We start from the raw sequence: 24,642 nt of genomic DNA on the forward strand, positions 1-24,642 counted from the left end.
GATGTGCTTCTTAAGATATGGGCACCACACAACAGCTGCATATTCTAGCTTTGGCCTAACAAAAGTCATGAACAATTTCTTTAGTATATCGCCATCCATGTATTTAAATGCAATTCTGAAGTTAGAAAGCATAGCATAGGCTCCTTGCACAATATTCTTTATGTGGTCCTCAGGTGATAGTTTTCTATCTAGAACCACTCCTAGATCTCTTTCTTTATCAGAATTCTTTAAAGATTTCTCACATAATATATAGGTTGTGTGGGGTCTATGTTCTCCTATTCCACATTCCATAACATGACATTTATTAACATTAAATTCCATTTGCCAAGTGGTGCTCCATATACTTATTTTGTCCAGGTCTTCTTGAAGGGCATGACAGTCATCTAAATTTCTTATCCTTCCTATTATCTTAGCATCATCAGCAAACATGTTCATATAATTCTGTATACCAACTGGTAGATCATTTATGTACACAATAAACATCACTGGTGCAAGAACTGAACCCTGTGGTACTCCACTTGTGACATTTCTCCATTCCGATACATTGTCTCTGATTACTGCCCTCATTTTTCTATCAGTCAGAAAATTTTCCATCCATGATAGAAGCTTACCTGTCACCCCTCCAATATTTTCCAGTTTCCAGAACAACCTCTTATGTGGAACTCTGTCGAAAGCCTTTTTTAGGTCCAGATAGATGCAGTCAACCCAACCATCTCTTTCCTGTAATATCTCTGTGGCTCGATCATAGAAACTGAGTAAATTCGATACACAGGATCTTCCAGATCGAAAACCATACTGTCTGTCTGATATTATATCATTTCTCTCTAGGTGTTCTACCCATTTAGTTTTGATTAGTTTTTCCAATACTTTCACTATTACACTTGTCAATGATACAGGTCTATAATTGAGGGGGTCTTCCCTGCTGCCACTTTTGTAGATTGGAACTATGTTAGCCTGTTTCCACCCGTCTGCTACGATTCCTGTACACAGGGATGCCTGAAAGATCAGGTGAAGTGGAATGCTGAGCTCAGATGCACATTCTCTCAGAACCCATGGTGAAACGCCATCTGGGCCAGCTGCTTTGTTCTTACCGAGCTCCTTGAGCATTTTTTCCACTTCGTCTCTAGACACCTCTATGTGTTCCATGTTGTTCTCTGGAATTCTTATTGTATCTGGTTCCCTAAAGATTTCATTTTGTACAAACACACTTTGGAACTTTTCGTTTAGTGTTTCACACATTTCCTTTTCATCTTCCGTGAATCTATTTCCCATTTTTAACCTCTGAATATTATCCTTTACCTGCAATTTGTTGTTTATGAATTTATAGAATAGACTTGGTTCTGTTTTACATTTGTCCGCAATCCCTTTTTCAAAATTTCTTTCTGCCTCTCTCCTCACTGCCGTGTAGTTGTTTCTCGCATCTTTGTATCGCTGGTATGTTTGGGGGTTCGACCTCTTCCTGTATTGATTCCATTTTTGTGTCTTTCGGTCTCTAGCCCTCTCGCAATTTCTATTGAACCAATCCTGTTTCCTAGTTCTGCATCTCTGTTTTGGTATAAATTTTTTTGTGCCTTTATCATATATTTCACAAAACTTGCCATACATCTCATTCACTTCCTTGCCTAGCATCAAGTCTGTCCAATTATACTCACTAAAAAAATTTCTAAGGTCACCATAATGTCCTCTCCTGAAGTCTGGTTTTTCAACTGCTTCAACCTCCTTATTTTCTTCCAGCTTATAACGCATTGCATACTTTATTCCCAAAAAGACATGGTCACTTTTACCCAAGGGAGGAAGGTACTGAATGTCAAATATCTCTTCCTCCTTCCTGGTAAATATCAAATCTAGCATGGAGGGAACGTCCCCTTCCCTCATCCTCGTAGCTTGTTTAACATGTTGATACAAGAATGTTTCCAGGATGAGGTCTACAAATTTACAGGTCCAAAAATCTTCTGTTTTAGCTTCATATGCTTCCCAGTCTATGGATTTCAAGTTGAAGTCACCGACTATCAACAGTCGTGATCTATCGTTATCCGCTCTCGCTATAATCTCTCTCATTATTGTTATAAGACCTTCACGTTTACTATCTAGCTCCTCCTTTGACCATGTGCTGCTTGGCGGTGGACTATACGCATTTATCATCATTAGTTTATCATCCTCATAGCAGATCTCTAGTGCTATTATGTCAACTTCTTGTGGATTGGCAGTCATTATTTCCTTCACCTTTAGGTGTTCTTTTACCAGCACAGCAACGCCACCGCCTTTCCTAATTTTTCTGTCCCGTCTCCAAATTGAGTAGCCCCTTGGGAATATGACCTCATTTAAAATTACATCTTCAAGTTTTGTCTCCGTGACTGCAACAATGTCTGGTGTCTGCAGCTGTATTACATCACTTAACTCCAGTATCTTCGATCTCACTCCATCTATGTTGGTGTATGCAATCTTCAGGAACTTGTTCCCCCTCTCCTTATTCTTCACTCCCCCCCTCTCTCTATTGATTTTGTTGGTTTGCCTTTATGTACCACTTTACTGGTTTGCCTACCCCTATCACTTTGTAGAAAAAAGAATTTATTTCTTCTTCATTCCTGCTCTCATTTAAATGTTTTGCCTCGGCGAGGTTCAGTTTCAGCTTCTCTCTATCTTCTTTTGAAAGATCTCGTCTTAACGACCACCCTTTCCCATCCTCATCCCTTTGCAATTTTCTAGCATTCCTTAGTACTTCTTCCATTTGTTTGGCACCGTTTAGGGTGATCCTCAAAGGTCGATCTTTCCCTTTTACGTACCTGCCTATTCTCCTGTAGTCGCACACATTCTCTCTGTTTGTAAGACCTTCCACGAGGCCAACAATTTTATCTACTACTTTAGCTTCTTCTACAGCTCTTTCTGACCTAGATGTTATCGTCTTTTCTTTGCAGCCAAAAATGATCAGGGACTTACTCCGATCAACTGTGTTTTGCACCAACTTCGGGTTAGATGCCAATTCTTTCCTCACTTCTAGCCTAATGTTTGTTTTATCTTGGTTGCTGCAGTGTTTGACTTCCTTTACTGCTTCTTCTATTTTTTCCTTCTCCTTGGCCACTTGTGCATAAGTGTAAAACATAATATGATGTCTTGAGTAACTGACGATAAATTGCGCACGACATTATATGATGTTTTGGAGCACCACGCAAGATTTTAACCCTTGTGTTGCTCAGGGCTAATTAGCATTTGTCACCCACTGGCGCAAAAAAAAAAAAAAAGTATTGCGAGGTTTCGGTTTTGTTTCGAGGGAGCCGGTCGGCCGAGCGGACAGCACGCGGGACTTGTGATCCTGTGGTCCTGGGTTCGATCCCAGGCGCCGGCGAGAAACAATGGGCAGAGTTTCTTTCACCCTATGCCCCTGTTACCTACCAGTAAATTAGGTACCTGGGTGTTAGTCAGCTGTCACGGGCTGCTTCCTGGGGGTGGAGGCCTGGTCGAGGACCGGGCCGCTGGGACACTAAAAGCCCCGAAATCATCTTAAGATAACCTTAAGAAGATTGTTACTGAAATCATCTATATATGTATTGCGCGGTTTAACCCTCGTGTTGCTCAGGTCTAATTAGCATTTGTCACCCACAGGCGCATAAAAAAAAATCTTCTAAACCTGTTAATTTGTTTTCTCTGATCATGGGAAAAATAATAACAAAATCATAAGTGGGATATACTGCCCGCCATAGGGCGGGGAAGTCTGGCAAAAAACCAGGCGCTGACTCAGCGTGCGTCCCAGACGGTCTGTTGCTCCCAGCTGTCAGGCAGGAGTGGCCACAAAGATATAATTACCTAATTATTTCAATGTCTCTGACTGATTTTTCATTGTTTTTTTTGCTGTAATATTATTCAATAATGTGTAGTGTTATATATTTATATAATAAAATGAGTGAATCATCGCTGTACTCAAAAATATGGTGTGCATATTGTTGATTCAATCAAACATCAAACATCAAACATCATGCCCATCAAACAGTAAACAAATACTTTGTCGGTTATTACACTATATACACAGGTTATATATAAGTATCTGCATGTTTTGTTCACCATAACAAACCACTAAGTTTGTATTATGAGTCAAAAAGCAACGAGGAGTGACCGCCACACACCAGCCAGTCACTCGCTGCCACTCACTCCCTCAACACCTCACTTCCCCACATTCTCCTCCCCACCATACTATTTTTGCTTTTATTCACTATATACAGATGTTATATATAAGTATCTACATTTGTGTTCACTATAACAAACCACTAAGTTGGCATGTTCAGTGGCAGTGGCAGTAGCAGCCAGTGGCAGCCCGCCACTGGCTGCTACTTCCTCCCTCAACCCACCTGACTCACCCACAATCTCCTTCCACAATACTGCTTTTGCTTTTATTTACTATATACAGACGTTATATATAAGTATTTACATGTTTAGTTCACCACAACTGTACAACTAAGTTGATATTGTTAGTTCAGACACTAAGAGACGTCGCTACACACAGTCAGCTGGCGGCTGCTTCCCTCACACATTCAAGGTCAGACGCATTAAAATTTCACCCCAACAATACTGTTTGTGGGGTTATTACCTTATATACAGACGTTATATATAAGTATCTACATGTTTTGTTCACCATAACTGTTCAACTAAGCTGGTATAATGCCCAAAGAGCAGAGTGGCCACCACTACCAACATGACAAATCATGCAGATGTTGCCACACCCATCACCAAAATGGCTTCTCCCCACACTCCTTTTGCTGTTATTACATTGTATATACACGTTATATATAAGTATCTAAATTCGTGTTCACCATAACGAACCACTAAGTTTGTATGCTGAGTGGCAGTGACAGCCAGTGGCAGCCTGGTACTGGCTGTCACTCCCTCCCTCACCTCACCTGACTCGCCGCCATTCTCCTCCCACCATACTGTTTTTGCTTTTATATACAGACGTTATATGTAAGTATCTGCATGTTTTGTTTACCATAGCGAACAACTAAGCTGGTATAGTGAGTCCAGACAGTAAAAGGTGGTCACACAGAGTCAGCAGACAATGATACCTCCCTCCCCACCAAGATTACTCCTCCCACTACAGCGCTAATTATCACAACAATCCTGCTATTATCAAAATCCTGGTCATTTTTATCACAGTCAGGGGTCTTCTGTAATAATATCATCGCTAAATAATAGCATGAACATGTATATTATGGCATTTTTAGGCGATGCTGTGGTCACATCCTAAACAGCAGTGCTGTGAGCTCATGCTGGATGCGTCAGGCTTAGTGGCTCACTCAATACTGAGGCCCTCACACCCGGGAATTTGGCCCACATTTTTTTTTTTAATGGTGTCTGTTTACAAAAGCCCTGATGAAAGCGAGGTGAACCCTGTGTATCTGTGGGCCGTTTAACCACTTAACTGCGCCAACCGAGAAAACTGTTTTTGATTTTTCGGTACCAATTCTAAATGTGTGTGAAATGGACTCTTAGGACCTCCAGTGAGAGGCTGCCATCTTGGAAAAAATTCCCAGAATGCCCTAGGGTTGCTGGCTGGGTTAGTACTGAATGAGCAACCTTGGGTGGCGCACGCGCCTCTGGCTCTCAAACACCTGTCCGACGCAGTGTTGAAAGATAATGCTCTGTCGGTGAAATTCAAACATTATTGTTTGAAGAACATAAGGGTCATAATATTAGTTAAGCTAGGTGCAATAAAGACCTAACACAAAGGTCGGATGAAAGTTATACAGCACCTATGAGGACGATATTTTCATCATCATCAAAATCATCTCAAGATAACGATACAGCGAGCGTATCCAGTCGTAGCTCTGAGCGTCACCCTTGCAATCCTGTGCTATCTACAATTTATTTAGATGATACATAGATGAATCGTTTTCTGCATTCAGTGATGATGCATCTGATACAAATAGTATAGATGAACAGTGTTAGCGGCTTCCATGGTGGTGTTTTCCATAGATATTTTCAAGAATACCTGAATCTCTTCCTAACTAACGGACACTCTTTGAGGCTAGCTGAATCTCTTTCTGACTGACGGATACTCTTGAGGTAAGCTGAATCTCTTCCTGTGTGAGACCATACAAAGCGATCTTTTCAAGACTACCTTACAAATTGATCTTTTCCTATAATCTTTTCAATACTACCTTATGCTTTACAAGCTTGGCTACATACAACCGCACAGAATGAAGTAACAGGAAGCGAAAATTTATCTATACCTGGTGCAAATTTATCTATACCTGAGAGCGAAGTCGCTCTGTGTACCAAGGGCTACTTCGTTGATTATTACTCACTTCTGAAGTACTGAGTGTGTAATACATTGTGTGTATAAATACACATAATTTATAAATAGTGTGTAATAAAGTGTGTGAAACTATACATACTGTAATTTTAGTGAATTTTTAACAGGTAATATTGCGACAATAAACATTGTGGACACATTACTGACACATGTATCACATTTCCAGGGAATATTATGAACGTTCTACTGTATACATACTGTAAAAGACACAAATATGCATCATATACGATAAAAAATACAAATAAAACTGCATTGGAAATACATAAAACAAATAATTGAAAATATATTTGTGGCAACACCCGGTGCTTGAATGGCCCGCGCGACCGTGTCTGGGCGATTCACCCACGGGCGACCAGGCCCTGATGACGTCACAGTGCACCTTGTCCACGTCCCCACAGTCAAAGTAAGTGGAATTTGGTATTTATTTTTACAAAGACATGTTCAGGGAAGGAAATTTATCATTTTACAAAGAAAAAAGATCTATTTGGGAACACTTTATTTCATGCGCACCGGGGGAATTTCACAATAAACTCTGAGCAGCACGGTGGTTAAATCTTGCATAGTTTTCCAGTACATCATATGATGAGATGCGCATTTTATAGCAAAACACTCAACCCATCATATGATGTGTTGTGCAACTTATGGGTTAAAAGTCCCACGGCTACTCAGGGTTCACATAAGCTTCCTCAGGGCTCTTGTAAACAGACGCCATTTTTAAAAAACCAGCATTGAATGTAATGAAACGCCATTTTCTGGGTGAGACCCGGAGGCTCCCTGAGCTTATCCAGGCTGATATGCTAATGTCAGACTTTGGCATCAGGCATGTGTATAGAGTTCTGAGGGCCTACCGGGGACCACAAGCCAGAACCTGGCCCCCCTCAGAGAGGCATGGAGAGCAATGGCCTATAGAAACCCCCGTGTAGTTGGAAGCATTCTATGTCTGCCATTACTCAGTTTCTATTGACCGGGTCAGGCATCCAGAAAGGTAAGAGCACCAAAACAAACCCCTAATTCAGGTGAAAATTGCTACAAAATGCCGAACAAGTGAATACAACTCCCCAAACAGAAACGAGCAAACGATCATGGTGTCACATGTCGCTGCGCCGCTGTCTTTGCAGCTTCCCCCTCCCTGGGAGGGGGAAGGGGAGCCCCAGACCCCCGCCTGACTATCCACCCTTCAGTTCTGAGGCTGAATGTCAAAACATGCGAAAAAAAATGCTGACCAGGGGGAGGGAGGGATGCCGGCGAGCCTCCGGGTCTCACCCAGAAAATGGCATTTCATTACATTCAACGCTTGTTTTCTGGGGGGAGCTCCGTCAGCTCCCCGAAGCTAACTACTCACAGAGGAAAAGTAAAGGGACTTACCCGGGAGGCGGTCGCTGCTCAACCCTCAACTTGAAGTCGAGACAACTGGCCACAACCGCCGACCCAAGCGACACAGGGATGACTAGACCCAGGAACGTTCACGAGATACCGAAGATCCAGGACCCTGTTCGACCGCCAAAATCCCTGCACCCAAATGTCAGCCCAGGATATGTTGCCAAAAACAGCAGCAAGAGCCGCGAACTTGGAAACGTCATGGGCACGGGCATAAACCGCAGGCTGGCTTGCCTGTGGACGACCTGGGAGACCCGCACCCGCGAACAAGGAAGAAGGGAAACCGAATCAACCAAAAGCAAGTTCCTGGACACAGAGACCGAGGCGCGCAAATAACAGTGGAGGGCCATAACCGGACACAAAACATGATGCACCCCTGCCCTGACCAACCAAGCATTAACAACCTAAGGACCCCTCTGGAAAGCAGCAGTCAAATCCCTTGCCAGAAAAGGAGACGGCTGCAGACGAACAAACCTAACGCCACGACCGAAGGAGCAGAAAACCCCTGCACTGGAGGAGAACATGAAGCTCTCAGACCCAACTCCTAGAGGCCAATGCCAACAGAAAAAGAGCCTCCGAGAAACAATCCTGAACCGAAGGGGCCACAACAAACCGTGGAGAAAAAAAGAAAAAGAGAGCACTATGTCTAATGATCAGAAAGGCTTGGGTGGCGCATGAGCAGGCCGGAGGTGAAACAACGGACGAGACAGCCTGCGAAATGGCACAGACGTAACATCAATACCAAAAGCAAGCTGAAGCGGCTCCACCAGCACCGTACGAAACGAGGCGACAGGATGGGGCAAGATGGCGGCCCTGAACCTCTACAAGAGAAGGACAAGACTACACCAACAACACAGCTACCTAAGAAGGGATAGAAGGAAATGGAAGGACCGCCAAAAAACCCCACACTGCCACTTATTAGAAGCACGCAGGTGGGACACCATCAACGAAGCCACCCGATCACCAACAGAAGGTGGGAGACTCAAGGCAGAACCGAACCAGCCCCGCCACGGGCCAATCGAGCCTAGGAAGAGGCGGAGCCGCGGGAAAATCTCGGGGGCAACCACTGAACCAGCAGAGCCATAAAATCCAAGCCAGCAAAGGAGGAGATGGAACGTCTGCTGTAAAGAAAAACATCCCAACACCAGCAAGCCTGCCAGGAGATCAGAGACGATGGTTCCGATGCGAGACTCTAGAGAAGGGACACCACGAGACCGTGAAAATGCCAACAGGCAGGGTAAGCCAGGAAACCAGGAAACCAAACCTGGCAATATGAGAGCCAAAAGGCACAAACAAAACACACACAAAATATGTAGGAGAAAATGAGAAAATAGAAAAACACAAGAAAAAGACCAGAAGAACTGCCCCAGCACCAATGGCCAGGGACAAGAGCGTAGAAGGAAGATGAGGAACGAAGAAGGCAAGTAGCAGATGGGAATGAAAGGGACACGACCAACAACACAGAGTCGCTTGTCATGTCCCAACAAGCCACGCCAACAACACACAGATGTGTGTGACATGTCCCAACACAAGAATCTCAAAGGAATTGAGAGGCTAGAGAAAGACCGACTACCGGACCCCAGGGGCTCATGCCCCAGGTGACACCGGTGGAATGAGAGCCCAAAGGAGCCAAAGAGACGTCGGAAAAAAGCATTGCTCATGCCCCAGGTGACACCGGTGGAATGAGAGCCCAAAGGAGCCAAAGAGACGTCGGAAAGAAGTATTGGAGTGTCATAGTAGGAGACAAACGGAACACATGAAAAAGCGATGTGGAGGAGGATGACACCACACACAGCGTCAAACATAGATATGACAGAGCCCTGCAGGCTCAGGAACCTGCACATTAGTGATTGACAGGTGAGAAGCGGGACCAAAAAGCCAAAGCTCAACTCCCGCAAACACAACTAGGGAAGTACAACTAGGCAAGTACAGGGAATCCAATGTATATGGAAGGGCCAAGCCAGGCACTGACGAGGAAGGAATGAGTGACCCAGAGAAGACCACGAAAAACGAGGCCGTGACCCCCCCCCCCTTGCAACAAGGAAAGCTCCAGGAAGAAGCACAGAAGGGCCAAACAAAACGCCACAACCAATCCCCAACACGCATCCACAGTAAGAAAACTGCAGCATAACGGCACCTCGTAACATCCTGACACTGAAACATTTACCCCCATAACATACACCCCCACCATTGTACAGTATCCACTCAATTTAACGGCCTATATGGGGCTGTACCCTGGTCGTTATTTCTGGAGCTCCGGTATTTCCGAAGTTAAGTCGAGTCGGGTAATTTTTCAAGCAACATGCAGCTAAGATATATTTTATACTGTATAACTAAAATTAAATAAAGTTCATTGTGTAATTGCGTTCCAAATTAGTGCCATGCCAACGATTAAGCCAGCTGTTGGCTGCTGCATGGATGATGTGTGAACACGCTCTGATCAAGTCCAGATGGGTGGGAAAAAATTGGTTCATTCCTTTGTATTGCAAAATATTTCATGTATCAGTGATTGTTAATATTTTCTCAATAAAAATTTAAATGTGTTTTGTTTTACCCTGTACAGTGCAGGTAATGTATTTTTAATGTTATGACAGACTGTGGCGACCAGGCCATACAATGGCGATCGAGCCATGTTACTGAGAGTTAGCCAAGACGAAATATTTTGAGTTCACCTTTTCTCTGTTAATGATAGAATATACATTTGCAGAGACTAATATGTAGCTTTTGTTGAAAAAAAACTATGTTGTAATACTATAATAAAATTGGTAAATTAACTTACTTTTAATGAAGCTGAAGATTACGAAGCTGTGAAGATTACGTCATCCTCTGCAGCGCTTGTTTTATACTGTTCAGTAATGTATACAGGGTACATACAGTATGTACACTTATTTTCAGGCATTCACTTCACACAACAGCTAGCCTTACTACTAATTCACATGAGTTCTAATTCTAATTCACAACTGAAAATTATTTCTACTGTATATTTACACTGAACAGTTTCTTTTTGTCAAGGCTTAAATAATCATTAACACTTACAATACTGTACTCTATCAACACTTTTTACACTAATTTATATGTCTTTCAATCCTATTTTATATCGTTAGCGGATGCTCCACGACCTGTTGATGGGAATTCAGCATCGGTGGATGCAACATGGCTTGTAGGTCATTCATTGCCAGCGGATGCTCCATGACTTGCCGATGGGAATTTAGCATCGGCGGGTGCAACATAGCTTGTAGAGCATTCGTTGCCGGCGGATGCTCCACCACTTGTCGATGCAAATTCAGGATCGGCCGGTGCAGCATGGCTTGTAGAGCATTCGTTGCCGGCGGAGGCTACACGACTTGTTGATGGGTATTCAGCATGGGCTGGTGCAACATGGCTTGTAGCGCATTCATTGCCGGCTGAGGCTGCACGACTTGTTGGTGGGAATTCTGCATCGGCGGGTGCAGCATGGCTTGTAGCGCATTCCTTGCCAGCGGATGCTGCATGACTTGTTGAATTCCCAGCGGGTGCAGCATGGCTTGTAGACGAAGATTTTTCACGAACCGTTGAAATCATAAATTTATCTATTTTTGTCTGAATCTGATTTTCTCTGGCTAATATTCTGAGACATTGCTCTCAGCTGCGCGAGTTCACAATAAACAATGCGGACACATGGCCCGGCACAGTACATTCTAGGTCCGTGGGAAAAAATACCTATTGCCTATATACACATCTGCCCAGTATAGCTCCGAGGAGCCAAAGAGGCTCTCCACAGAAAAAATATTATATGCGACATACTTTAGCTGTGATGGAGGTGAGAGGTTCAGCAAATTATGGGTGCTGAGTGATGTTGCGCTCAGGGTCACTCAACCCCACCACCCGTGAGGGTGGCAGTTGCCATGGATGTAATTTTTCACAATTATTTTGACGTCTCTCATTCATTTCTTTTCTGGTTCTTTGCCGTAAAATGATTTAAGTGTGGAATTTATATATTTCAATGCGTGGAACACAGCTAAGCTCAAAATTATGGGGCTAATATTTCATGTATATTATATTCTACGATCAATCAAACAGTGTTTTTGCTGTTATTACACTGTATACACACATTGTATACAACTCTCTATGCTCTTGTGCACCATAATGAACCACAAAGATCGTGTGCTGAGAATTTATATACACAGAGCAAAAATCCAAGGTCAGCCTAGTGGCCAACAGCTGATCAGGTGTGGCAGGGGGCTGCCTCAAATACATTTTTACATCATTATTTCAGTTTCTGTGAATGGTTTTATATCAAGTTGTTAGCAGTAATATTATTTACTAGTGTGTAATATATGGAATGTATATTGTTAAATGTGTGGAGCATCGCTATTCTAAAAAATATAGAGCTCATATATGGTGACACATATTCTTAGATCAACCAGTGTTCCTGTTGTTATTACGCTATACACGCATGTTATATATATCATTATCAACATTTATATGTACAATGGGGCCTCGACGTATGATGCTAATCCATTCCCAGAGACGGATCATAAGTCAAAGCGATTTTTCCCATAAGAAATAAAGGGAATTGAATTAATTCGTTCCCCACCCTCCAAAATATTAACATACAAATACATTTTATACTGAATACAATGTTTTTTTCTAACTACAATACAGTACCAAAGTTTCTCTTACCTTCATGGAGGGTTCTTGATGGCGTATGGAAGATGATGATGAGGGGCGAGGAGGAGAGTTGTTACTGTTTGGAAGGGGAGTCCCCTTTCATTATCACATCAGGCAGTGATGTTTTCTCTGGGGTACTCTCTCTCTCCTACGTTTTGCCTGAATACCACTAGGACCTGGTTGTGGTTCAGTGCTTGTTTGTCTCACTACAAATTTGTCAAGAGACATTTGTTTTTCCCTTCATTTTAACATTTGTCTGTAATGATGCATCACAGTGTCATTGAATAGGTTAAGGCAACGACCTATTGCAGATTGATTTGGGTGAGTCGTTTCAGCAAAGGTTTGCAACTTTTCCCATGCTGCACACATTTTCTTAACTATCGAAGAAGAGACATTCTGTACTGGCACATCCTCCCCTGAAGAAATTTCCTCAGCTGCCTCTTCTTCCCCACTTGCATTACCACACAACACCGGTAAACCGGTCTTTCATAGGCATAGTCCAGGCAATGACTTCTCCTCCTTGGTAATGTATGTTTTCTTTGGCAATCTTTTCCAGAAGAGCCCTGTCTCGTCACAATTAAACACTTGTTGTGGTAGGTATGCTTCACTCTGCACAAAATCTTTAAATTCGTCAATGACTCTTTCAGCCGCTAGTTTGAGCTGGCAGCCTCCCCATGCCTCACAACACTATGAATTCCACTTCTTTTTCTAAATTTCTCAAACCATCCCCTGCTCGCCTTAAACTCTTTTACTTCTGCATCACTCATTCCAGGGGTTTTCTTTAAAAGGTCTTCATGCAATTTTCTTGCCTTTTCACAAATGATGGCCTCCAAAACGCTATCACCCGCTAACTCCTTGTTGTGTATCCAAATTAATAATAACTGTTCAACATCCTCAAGTGTTTGTGTTCTATGTTTCCTGATTATTGATACGCCTTTTGCCACTTTAGCACTCATAATGTCCTTTTTCTTACCCAGTATGGTGAATATCGTTGACTGAGATTTGTTGTACTGCCTAGCCAGTTCACCTACCCGCACACCATTTTCATATTTACGAATGATCTCTTGTTTCTGCTCTATGGTCATTCTTACATGGGATCTCATATGTTGAGCCTTACCACTGACTTTCTTGGGACTCATGGCATGATATATAATAATTACTTTAATGTTCAAAATGCAAAAAAATCACCACAAAAGTGGAATTTCATATTGGCGTGTTTGTCACTAAGTGGGCAGCTGTAGTAAACTGAGGCAGATCGGCCGCGTGACCGGGAACCACGCGCTCGGTCGACCCCGAACGTGTACCAACAAATATTGGAAATTGACGGCACCATCTAATGTCGAGTCGCGTTTTTCGATGAAATTTACATCGTAACTCGAAATTATCGTAAGAAGGGGCAATCGTATGTCGAGGTGCCACTGTACCATAATATACTAATAAGCAGTTCTGGTGGGTATGGTGATGAAACACAGCATGGAGCCACAAGCAGAGGATGACAGAAGTCACATGACGCAAGACAATGGTTCCAATATTCTACACATCTCGCTATGACCAGCTACAAAACTGCTGTTATTATCCCATAACAAAATTCTGAATATGAATCCATTTCCATAAGAAAATGAGCATTAGTGAAGTTACATAAGGTCGTTTCATGATGTGTAGATGCAAGAAACAATGGCTAGGTGCTGTGTCTGTACCCCATGCTGTGAATATCATAACTAGCATTGTATTCACTGATATCTGCACATTGTACATAGTCTTTATCACAGTCAGGATCATCTATGACACTATCAATTCAAAATAATTTCAGTTACCTATTTTATTCATCATTATTAAGTGGTGCTGTGGTCCCCTAGCTGCACAGCGGTGCTGTGCACTGCTCCTGCATGCGCCAGCCTTGGTGACTCTCTCAGTACTACGGCTCCCTCAGCCAGCACAGATGCTGAAGATTTTTTTTTCAAAATGGAGTCTGCTTACAGGAGTTCTGAGGGACAGGATGTGAGCCCCATGTACCTGCAGGAGTTTTGAATCACTCCCTATACCTAAAAACACCACATGGCACTCTGCGCACCTCGATCTAGCACCTCTAGCACTGAACTCTGAACACTCTAAGGAATATAACCCAGGCAGCACAAAGGCAGCACTTAACACTTTCGCTCTGTAATGATGCAGCATTGCGTCATCAATTTAGTAGACAAATGTCCGGTAAGGACGCAGTATTGCGTCGTCGGCGGCGGCTTTGGGAAGAGCATGCCGTGGTTTTGGACATTATATGCATATACTCCTGTAGGGAATTTCATTGCGAATACATTGATACCAAAATGAGAGACCTAAGACCAGAATTGAGGTAACAAAGTTGAAAAGAGTATATGCATTTTATTGCTCTTGATGAGCGCTCACTGGGGTAACGCTCCGTCACTTTCTCTGTTTGTTGTGGGTGGTATGCCGGGCTTTTGGACTTTACATTTGCACATACTCCTGTAGGGAATTCTATAGCGAACACCAAGATACCAAAATGAAAGACCTAGGACGAGAATTGAGGTGACCAAAGTGAAGAGAGTGTACACATTTTATTGCTCTTGCGCGCTCCCGGGTAACACGCTCTTACTCTCTCACTTTCTCGCCAGGCTTTTGGGCTTTATATGCATTTAGTCCTGTAGAGAATTCTATTGCAAACACATTGATACCAAATTGAAAAACCTAGGACGAGAATTGAGATGACAAAGTTGAAAAGAGTATACACTATTCAGTATTACCGCTCGCTCCCGTGGAATGCACGAACCCACCTGGGATAGCATAGCACTCGCTCGCCCAGAACAACAAAGTGTTAAGGAGTGTATAGGGGAGGTAACTTAGAGCACATGCAGCTTAAAGCACACTAATCTCCTGGGTTATGCTGCACAGCAGTACACTGGAAAAGCCATTCCGGCAAAACACCATTACCCAATAACAGGAGGCCGAAGCCAGAGCAAACCAAGAGGGCAACCAGGCACACACATCGGAATATGAACTTTTAGTAAAGCAGCCAGCTGACCCAGTCTGTCTCCCTCTCCCCAAACGAGGACGGGGGAGGCAGAGTGAACTAGTTCGCACTAGTTAAAAAAAAAAAAAAAAAAAAAAAAAAAAATTGTTTGCAGTGTTCAGGGAATTATTTTTGCTGTTTTGAGGCTGCAGTCTTGTTTCTAACCAAGCTGTGGTCTGTTTTATTTTGCCGACTTTCTGGGTGCCTTCTCTTGGTGGTGGATGACCTGAATAAATTTACATAAACTTTTTCGGAAGTACCACTGCTCCCTGCGCCTCTCTGAAGGGGTCAGGTTCTGGCTCGTAGTCCCAGGTAGGCCAAATAAGAACTCTGTGACCTATGGCACTTTATAGTTTGGCACTATATCAGTACAGTAGCTTCAGAGAGTCGCAAGGGGTTTCCCCAAGAAAAATAAATAGAAACAATTAAAATAAATGAACCAAGTTTTTCTTATGTAGCACCTCACCTCAATCCATACTTTTACATCTAAACAATGAGAGGAAGAGATTTTTTACGTGGATTTTCATATTTCTTAGATGCTAACTGACAATGTAAAAAGAAAAAATAATTCAAATTTTGTTTTCTTGGTCATGATAAAATAGCCTGCACAGTTAGAGGGTTAAAAGTTTAGAAAGAAACTTATTTATTCATACTTACTGGGCCAACACAATTGACAACAACATTAGACTGAGCAGCCATATTGTTGAGAGAATCTTGGTCACCAACATCAGCAAGGATGATGGCTACGTCTTCCAAGCTCAAACCTATGAAAACAAAAACAATACAAATATACATTTTCAGGCAAGTGCTCAGCGAGATATGAAACCATTGACTGTACTGTATTTAGATAATAAAGGGTAATACACACACACTTGTATTAGCATCAAATATAAGCAGAGTATGTTCATTTTTGATTGATTGATCAATTGATGAAAATTAAGCCACCCAAGAGGTGGCCTGGGCATGAATAGCCTCAAACATATTTTATGTCTAGCAACAAACATGAACGTCCACGAACTGTAACAAAATGATAATCATGTTGTTTTACATAACATTTAATTGAGATTTCCCTGGGAGTTTTATATACAATGTTTCCTTGCTTGAACAAACTATATGGGGGAGGGGGGGGTGGAGGCTAAACAATTCCATAAGGGATTTCATTCGACCTGTCAGACCACAGACAACCCTTCACCCAATCCCAAGTGCAAACAAAAATATAAATGCATATAATGGTTTGTGACTAACCTTACCAAAAGAGTAGTGTAGAGAAATATCTTCATAATCCTGAAGCACATTTAGGTAAGTACAAATCCATAATAACCCATCTTTCATCAAAACTATATTAAACAAAAAACAGCGTTGATTGTAATGAAATGCCAATTTATGAGTGAATCCCGGTAGCTCCCTGAAACTATTACACCAATTCAGTGCCATCAGTCACAGAGTTCTTATTGACCTACTGGGAACCACGAGCCAGAACTTGCACCTTCACCCCCCCCTTCCTCAGACAGGCGCAAAGAGCAGTGGCATTATGAAAACCTTTTATGTCAAGTTTTTCATGTCTGCCACCATATAAGGCAAGGCACCCAGAAATTCAGAGAGGCAAAACAGACTACTGCATAGTTAGAAATAAGACCGCTGCCTCAAAACTGCAAAAATAATTCCCCAACAATGCAAACAAACCATCAAAAATTTATGAAACTAGCACGTTAGAACACACCACCTCCACTCCTCGTTTAGGGGAAGAAGAGAGGCAGACCAGGTCAGCTGGCTTTTCCACCACCAGTTCATGTTATGATGGAAACCACCCTGATGCCCTGGGGGAGGGAGGGTGTCTGGGAGTCACTGGGGCTCACCCAGAAATTGCAGTTTTATTACATTCAAACCTGTTTATCTGGGAGTAGTCCCTTGTGGCTTACTGAAGCTATCTACCCATGAAGAAGGAAAATGGGGCACAGCAAGGAGAAGAAAGCACTGCAGGTATCAAGACGAAAAGAACCCAATGGCCAGGAAACACAACCCAAGGCCACACAAATCCACAGAAGACAGGGAACATCCAGAAGATACCTAGCATTTTGATGCTTTGATACGGTATATTTGATACATTTTGATACGGTGGGTCTGGGGGGACCAAAATTTTCTCCCACACCTGAAGAATGGCCAAAGACTAATGAACAAAGAGTACTGAAAGATCAGCCTCCGAAAGCACGTTAAGGGCATGTGAGTAAACCACAGGATGGCTAGAGCATAAGATACTGCAGACAACCTAAGAAACATGAGCCCTGGAACAGAGGACCAGGGAAACCAGATTAAACCACTTACCTGTTGAAGGTTCCAGTGATCAATGTCCCAGTGATGTGACCAGGCCTCCTGGTTGCTGGTCTGATCCACCAGGCTGTTTGATGCAGTTGCTTGCAACCTAACATATGAGTCACAGCCTGGTTGATCAAGTAACCTTTGAAAGTACTTGTCGAGTTCTCTTTTGAACACTGCGAGAAGTCAGCCAGTTATGCCCCATATGTGTATGGAAGAACCTTGAAAAGTTTTGAACCTTTGATTTGGATTGAGTTCTCTCTCAGCTGGTTTATTGCACCTTTGCTCTTCAGTGGGGCTATTTTGCACATCCTGCCATGCCTTCTGGTCTCATGTGGTGTTATTTCTGTGTGCAGATTTGGAACCAGTCCTCCTTATATTTTCAAATGTAGATTATTATGTATCTCATCTGCTTGCACTATAGGGAATACAGATTGAATGCTGCTTTACATACAGCATAGAGAAGGATTCCCAAAAAAAGGAATTGCAGTTGTTAACTGCTTCTGGAATCTTCCTTCTGCGATAGTGTTAACACTATCCCTCACCCGACATGAGCACGGTCAACTTAGAGGTCATGGACCCAACGTGCGGACGAGCGTGCAGGCAAGTGCGCAGTGACACCTAAATGTGTATACTCATTTCAGCTTTCTCACCTTAATTCTCGTGCTACGTCGTTCGTTTTGGTATTATTGTATTTGCAATTAAATTACCTGCAGGTGTGCATGAATATAATGTCCAAAAGCCTGGTGTGACTCCCAAAAGCATAGCCTAAAGTCGGCAAAAGTTACCCCGTGAGCACACAAAATCAGTAAAATGTATATACTCTTTCCATTTTTTCACCTTAATTCTCGTGCTATGTCGCTCGTTTTGGTATCATTGTGTTTGCAATTAAATTTCCTACAGATGTGTATAAATATAATGTACAAAAGCCTGGTGTACCTCCCCGCAGGAAAGCCTAAAGTTACCCGTGAACGAGCACCAATTTGTACACTGCAACCTAATGGTATACTCATTCAGTTTGATAACATCCATTTTCATGTTACTTCTTTCATTTTGGTATCAAATTGTTTGCAATAAAAAACCCAGTGTTGAATGTAATGAAACGCCATTTTCTGGGTGAGTCCCGAAGGCTCCCCGGAGCTTTCCCAGGCTGATATGTTAATATCAGACTTTGGCATCAGTCATGTGTATGGAGTTCTTAGGCCTACCGGGGACCACGGCCAGAACCGGGCCCCCTCAGAGAGGCAAAGGGAGCAATGGCCTATAGAAGCCCCCGTGTGGTTGGAAGCATTCTAAGAATGTCTGCCATCAACCGGAACAGGCACCCAGAAAGGTAAGCGCCTCAAAACAAACCCCTATTCTGGTTAAAATTGCTACCAAAAGCCGAACTAGTGAATAGAACTCCCCAACAGAAACCAAGCAAACTAGTGTGACGTCACACGCCGCCGCGCCGCTGTCTGCGCAGCTCCCCCCTCCCCGGGAGGGGGAAGGGGGAGCCCCAGACCCTCCACACCGGCTACCCACACCTCAGTTCTTGAGGCTGGATGTCAAAAACGCGAAAAACCGCCGACCGGAGGGAGGGAGGAATGCCGGGGAGCCTCCGGGACTCACCCAGAAAATGGCGTTTCATTACATTCAACGCTGGTTTTTTTGGGGGAGCCCCGTTGGCTCCCCGGAGCTAACTACCCACAGACGGAAAAAGAGGGACTTACCCGGGAGGTGGTCGTTGCTCACTCCTCAACTCGAAGCCGAGACAACTGGCTGCAACCGCCGACCCAAAGCAACACAGGCCCGACTGGGTCCAGGGACATTCACAAGGTAAGGAGCAGGCAGGACCCTGTTCGACCGTCAAAATCCCCGCGCCCGAACATCAGACCAAGACATATTCCCAAAGACGGCAGCAAGAGCCGCGAACTTACAAACGTCATGGGCACAGGGATAGACCGCAGGCTGGCTGGATTAATAACCCAGCGGATGACCTGGGAGACCCGAACCCGCGAACAGGGAAGAAGAGAAACCAGATCAACCCACAGTGCGTCCCCGGACACAGAAGCCGTGGCGCGCAAATAACGGCGAAGCACCGCAACCGGACACAAAACATGATGCACCCCCGGCCTGACCAACCAAGCATCAACCACCCATGGACCCCTCCGGAACGCAGCAGTCTCATTCTTCGCCAGAAAAGAAGGAGACGGCTGCAAGCGAACAAAACAATTGCCACGATCAAAAGAGCAGAAAACCCCTGCGCCAGAGGAGAGCATGAAGCTCCCCTACTCGACCCCCAGAGGCCAAAGCCAACAAGAAAAGTGTCTTGGAAAAACAATCCTGGACCGAAGGGGCCACAACGAAACGAGGAGACGAAAGGAAAGCGAGCACTCTGTCCAAAGACCAGGACGGTTCAGGCGGCGCATGAGCAGGCTGGAGGTGAAACAATGCACGAGACAGCTTGCGAAACGGCGCAGACGTAACATTGATACCGAAGGCAAGCTGAAGCGGCTCCGCCAACACCGCACGATACGAGGCGACAGTGTTAGGCATCCAGCCTCAAGAACCGAGGTGTGGGTAGCCGGCATGGAGGGTCTGGGGCTCTCCCTTCCCCCTCCCGGGGAGGGGGGAGCTGCGCAGACAGCGTCGCGGCGGTGTGTGACGTCACACTAGTTTGCTTGTTTTCGGTTGGGGAGTTCTATCCACTAGTTCGGCTTTTGGTAGCAATTTTGACCAGAATAGGGGTTTGTTTTGAGGCGCTTACCTTTCTGGGTGCCTGTTCTGGTCGATGGCAGACAAAGAATGCTTCCAACCACACGGGGGCTTCTATAGGCCATTGCTCCCCTTGCCTCTCTGAGGGGGCCCGGTTCTGGCCGTGGTCCCCGGAAGGCCTAAGAACTCCATACACATGACTGATGCCAAAGTTTGACATTAGCATATCAGCCTGGGATAGCTCCGGGGAGCCGACGGGGCTCCCCCCCAGAAAACGCGTATTTTAAAACTAGTCCCATAATAATAGAGTAATAACTGTAATTTTAACAAATATTTTAATTCTGGAAGCTCATCATCACAAAATTATTTATATCTTTCCAGTGTTCCGACATAAATTGTTGTGTTATATCTTTCATTTTGGTATCATATTGTTGGCAATGTAAAGGAGCGCATTTTAAAACTAGTCCCAACATAATAGGACAATAAATAGAATTTTACCAAATATTTTAATATTTTGACCAAAAACCTATTTATAATCTTTCAAATGTTCGGACATAAAGTTTCATGTTATAGCTTTCATTTTGGTATCAAATTATGCGCATTCTAAAGGCGCTTATTTTGATACTATCCCGATGTCGTTCGGATAAAAAATGAATTTTATACAAATATTTTTGTAGTGGACGCAAGTCAGGTCCAAAGATAGAATTCAAGAGAAAAAAACTGGACGAAAGTCAGGTTCAAAGTTAGCGATACTGTTAAATTGTTATGTGGTCCCAATAATTTAGACATTTTATTTAGTAGAATCTAGCAGTAAAAGATCTTTGCACGCTCTCCAGGTCAGCAATTTTTTCAGCATCGAATGAAGCTGTTAGTGTGCAACACTATTCTACTCTAGAGAGCACTAATGTCTTATAAAACAAGCATTGAATGTAATGAAAAGCCATTTTCTGGGCGATACCCGGAGGCTCCCCGGAGCTATCCAGGCTGATACGTACATCACTAGGCTTTGGCATCAGTGTAATTACCTAAGTGTAGTTACAGGATGAAAGCTACGCTCATGGTGTCCTGTCTCCCCAGCACACTTTGTCATAAAATGCTTTGAAATTACTCTCCTAACTTGTTCTGTCCGTCTACCACTCTGTTTACAAAAGTGAATTTTCTTATATTTCTTCAGCAGCTTTGTTTCGTTAGTTTAAATCTATGACCTCTTGTTCTTGAAGTTCTGGCTCTCAGGAATTCTTCCCTATCAATTTCATCGAGTCCTGTTACTATTTTGTACGTAGTAATCATATCGCCTCTTTATTCTTCTCTTCTTTTTTTTTGCATATTTAATGCATATTTAATGCTTCTAACCTCTCCTCCTCGCTCTTGTCCTTCAGTTCTGGGAGCCACTTAGTGGCATGTCTTTGCAAAGTGTGAATGGAGTTCTAAGCCTACCAGGGACCAAGAGCCAGAACCTGGTCCTCTCAGAGAGGCACGAGGAGCAATGGCCTATAGAAATGCACATGGGATTTGGAGCACTCCATGTCTGCCATTGACCAGGCCAGGCACCCAGAAAGGTAAGCGCCTCAAAATAAGCCCCTATTCTGGTTAAAACGACTTAAATAGACAAACAAGTGGACAGAACTCCCCAAATGAAAATGAGCAAACAAGCATTTATTTTATTTATTTATATACAAGAAGGTATATTGGGTTTGTGAGAATACATAGCATAGTACAGTATTTACACTCTTGTAAAGCCACTAGTACGCGCAGCGTTTCGGGCAGGTCCTTAATCGAACAGATAATTTTAAGTAGGTAAATTCTAGCAGAATTAATAAAATGATAACAGATACATTGCAAGAAAAAAATGAGATGAGAGAGATTAGTAAGTATGTTAAAGCACATTGGTGTATAAAAGCTCTGATTGATTACATTGACAGCTTGATTGGTAGTTTAAACAAGATTAACCCTTGTGTGGCTCCGGGTTATTTAGCATGTCACCCACAGACGCATACCAAAAAAAAAAAAAAATTATTTTTTCTTCTAAACCTGTTAATTTGTGTTCTCTGATCATGGGAAAAATAATAAAAAAAAATCGTAAGTGGCATATATTGCCCGCTATAGGATGGGAAGTCTGGCAAAAAACCGGCGCGGTCTCAGCGTGTGTCCCAGACGGTCTGTTGCTCGCCAGCTGTCAGGCAGGAGTTGCCACAAAGAGATAATTACCTAATTATTTCAATGTCTCTGATTTTAAGTAGTTTTTTTGCTGTAATATTATTTAATAGTGTGTAGTGTGATATATTTATATAATAAAATGAGTGAATCATCACTGTAATCAAAAATATAGTGTGCATATTGTTGATTCAATTATTATGCTCATCAAGCAGTGAACAAATACTTTGTCGGTTATTACACTATATACACAGGTAATATATAAGTATCTGCATGTTTTGTTCACCATAACGAACCACTAAGTTCCTATTATGAGTCAAAAAGCAACGAGGAGTGACCGCCACACACCAGCCAGCCACCTGCTGCCACTCACTCCCTCAACACCTCACTTGCCCACATTCTCCTCCCACCATACAGTTCTTGCTTTTATTCACTACAGACATTATATATAAGTATCTACATTCGTGTTCACCATAAAGAACCATTAAGTTGGCATGCTCAGTTACAGTGGCAGCCTGTGGCAGCCGGCCACTGGCTGCTACTTACTCCCTCCCTCAACGTGGGTGAGTGGAGAATATGGGTGAGTCACCTGACTCACCCACATTCTCCTCCCACAATATTGTTTTTGCTTTTATTCACTATATACAGACATTATATATAAGTATCTGCATGTTTTGTTCACCACAACTGTACAACTAAGTTGATATACAGTGGAACCTCTATTAACGAGTTAAATCCTTTCTGGCACCGAGCTCGTTACCTGCAAAACTCGACTTAAGAAACAAATTTCCCCATTTAAAATAAAGGAAATAAATTTAATCCGTTCCACTCCCAAAAACATCCATACTTGTATGACTTTTTTTTTATTTATTTTTTTTTTTGAGATATACACAAGAGTTGTTACATTCTTGTACAGCCACTAGTACGCGTAGCGTTTCGGGCAGGTCCCTGGAATACGATCCCCTGCCGCGAAGAATCGTTTTTTCATCCAAGTACACATTTTACTGTGGCGTTAAACAGAGGCTACAGTTAAGGAATTGCGCCCAGTAAATCTTCCCCAGCCAGGGGAAGAACCCATGACATAGCACTTGCGGAACGCCAGGCGAGTGTCTTACCACTACACCACGGAGACTGTATGATTATGTAAATATAATACTGCACATGTAAATATAAATGTTTTGTTGTAGTGTTTTAATATTTACTTTACCTTATGAAGAGTAGTTGCTGGCTTGAGGGAGACGATGGGGAGGTGGGAAGGAGGAGAGGGGTTATGGTGTGGAAGGAGAATCCACCTCTGAGTCAGGCGGACTCTCTCTTCTTGGGAATTTCACCCAAATTTCATTTCAAATGTCACACAAGGATGCGTTAGACCAGCACCAAATAAAAAACTACGTCGATTACACGCGTTGTGTCAACAATATAATAGTCTTACCACGAAGATATAATACAATGCCATTTTCTCAAATAGGCAATGTGGTTATTATAGAAAACGGAAATTTCATGGCAAACATGTATACAATCCCCAAGTCGATCGGATAAGAATTAGATTTTATAGAAATATTTGCTCAAATGACACTTGAGCGCGGTGTTTGGGTGCATTCAAGAGAAAAAAGTGTGTCACGTTCAAGCGACATATACCTGTGAAAGTGATAAATTAATTAAACATTTTCACACACCGGGTTGTCACTGCTTTATCAGGGCAGCTTTTCCAAGAATGCGTTCACCTTTTCAAACATTCCAAACACTTCCCTGATCTCAGTGGAAGAGGCAGCATCCTCCCTTACCTCCTCATTCCCTTACTAATGGTGTAAATTGTTGTTGAGGACCTGCCATACTCCCTTGTGAGATCAGTCACACAGACACCACACTCATGCTTTGCTATAATTTCTTTCTTCAAATCCACAGTAATTGTGTCTTTCTTCCTCTTGACAACACTATCTTTAGCAAGCAGCTTCTTTGGAGACATCATGTGTTACAAATTGTAGTCGCAAAACCACAAAAAACCCAAAGAAAAGCTCAAATAAATCCAGAGGGATGTTTGTCGTGTGCGATACAACAACAACACTGGCGTCGGAGGCGTCCGAGAATTTGCGAGAACCTGCGAGATGCTAGGAAGCACCATGTGGTT

The 24,642-nt window shown here is 43.1% G+C and overlaps 1 protein-coding gene across 5 annotated transcripts in view; it reads right to left on the bottom strand.

Moving 5' to 3' along the window:
• The window catches only part of LOC138349678 (saccharopine dehydrogenase-like oxidoreductase), a 372,908-nt gene that overhangs the window by 293,912 nt on the left and 54,354 nt on the right, over positions 1-24,642 (bottom strand). For all 5 annotated transcript variants that reach the window (XM_069307706.1, XM_069307705.1, XM_069307707.1 and 2 more), the window contains one exon: positions 16,008-16,114. In XM_069307706.1, coding sequence (XP_069163807.1) covers positions 16,008-16,114 — 107 coding nt within the window. The remainder of the gene's footprint in view (positions 1-16,007; positions 16,115-24,642) is intronic.

This window comes from Procambarus clarkii, chromosome 60 (genome assembly GCF_040958095.1).
Source record: "Procambarus clarkii isolate CNS0578487 chromosome 60, FALCON_Pclarkii_2.0, whole genome shotgun sequence".
In the NCBI taxonomy this organism is placed as follows: domain Eukaryota; kingdom Metazoa; phylum Arthropoda; class Malacostraca; order Decapoda; family Cambaridae; genus Procambarus; species Procambarus clarkii.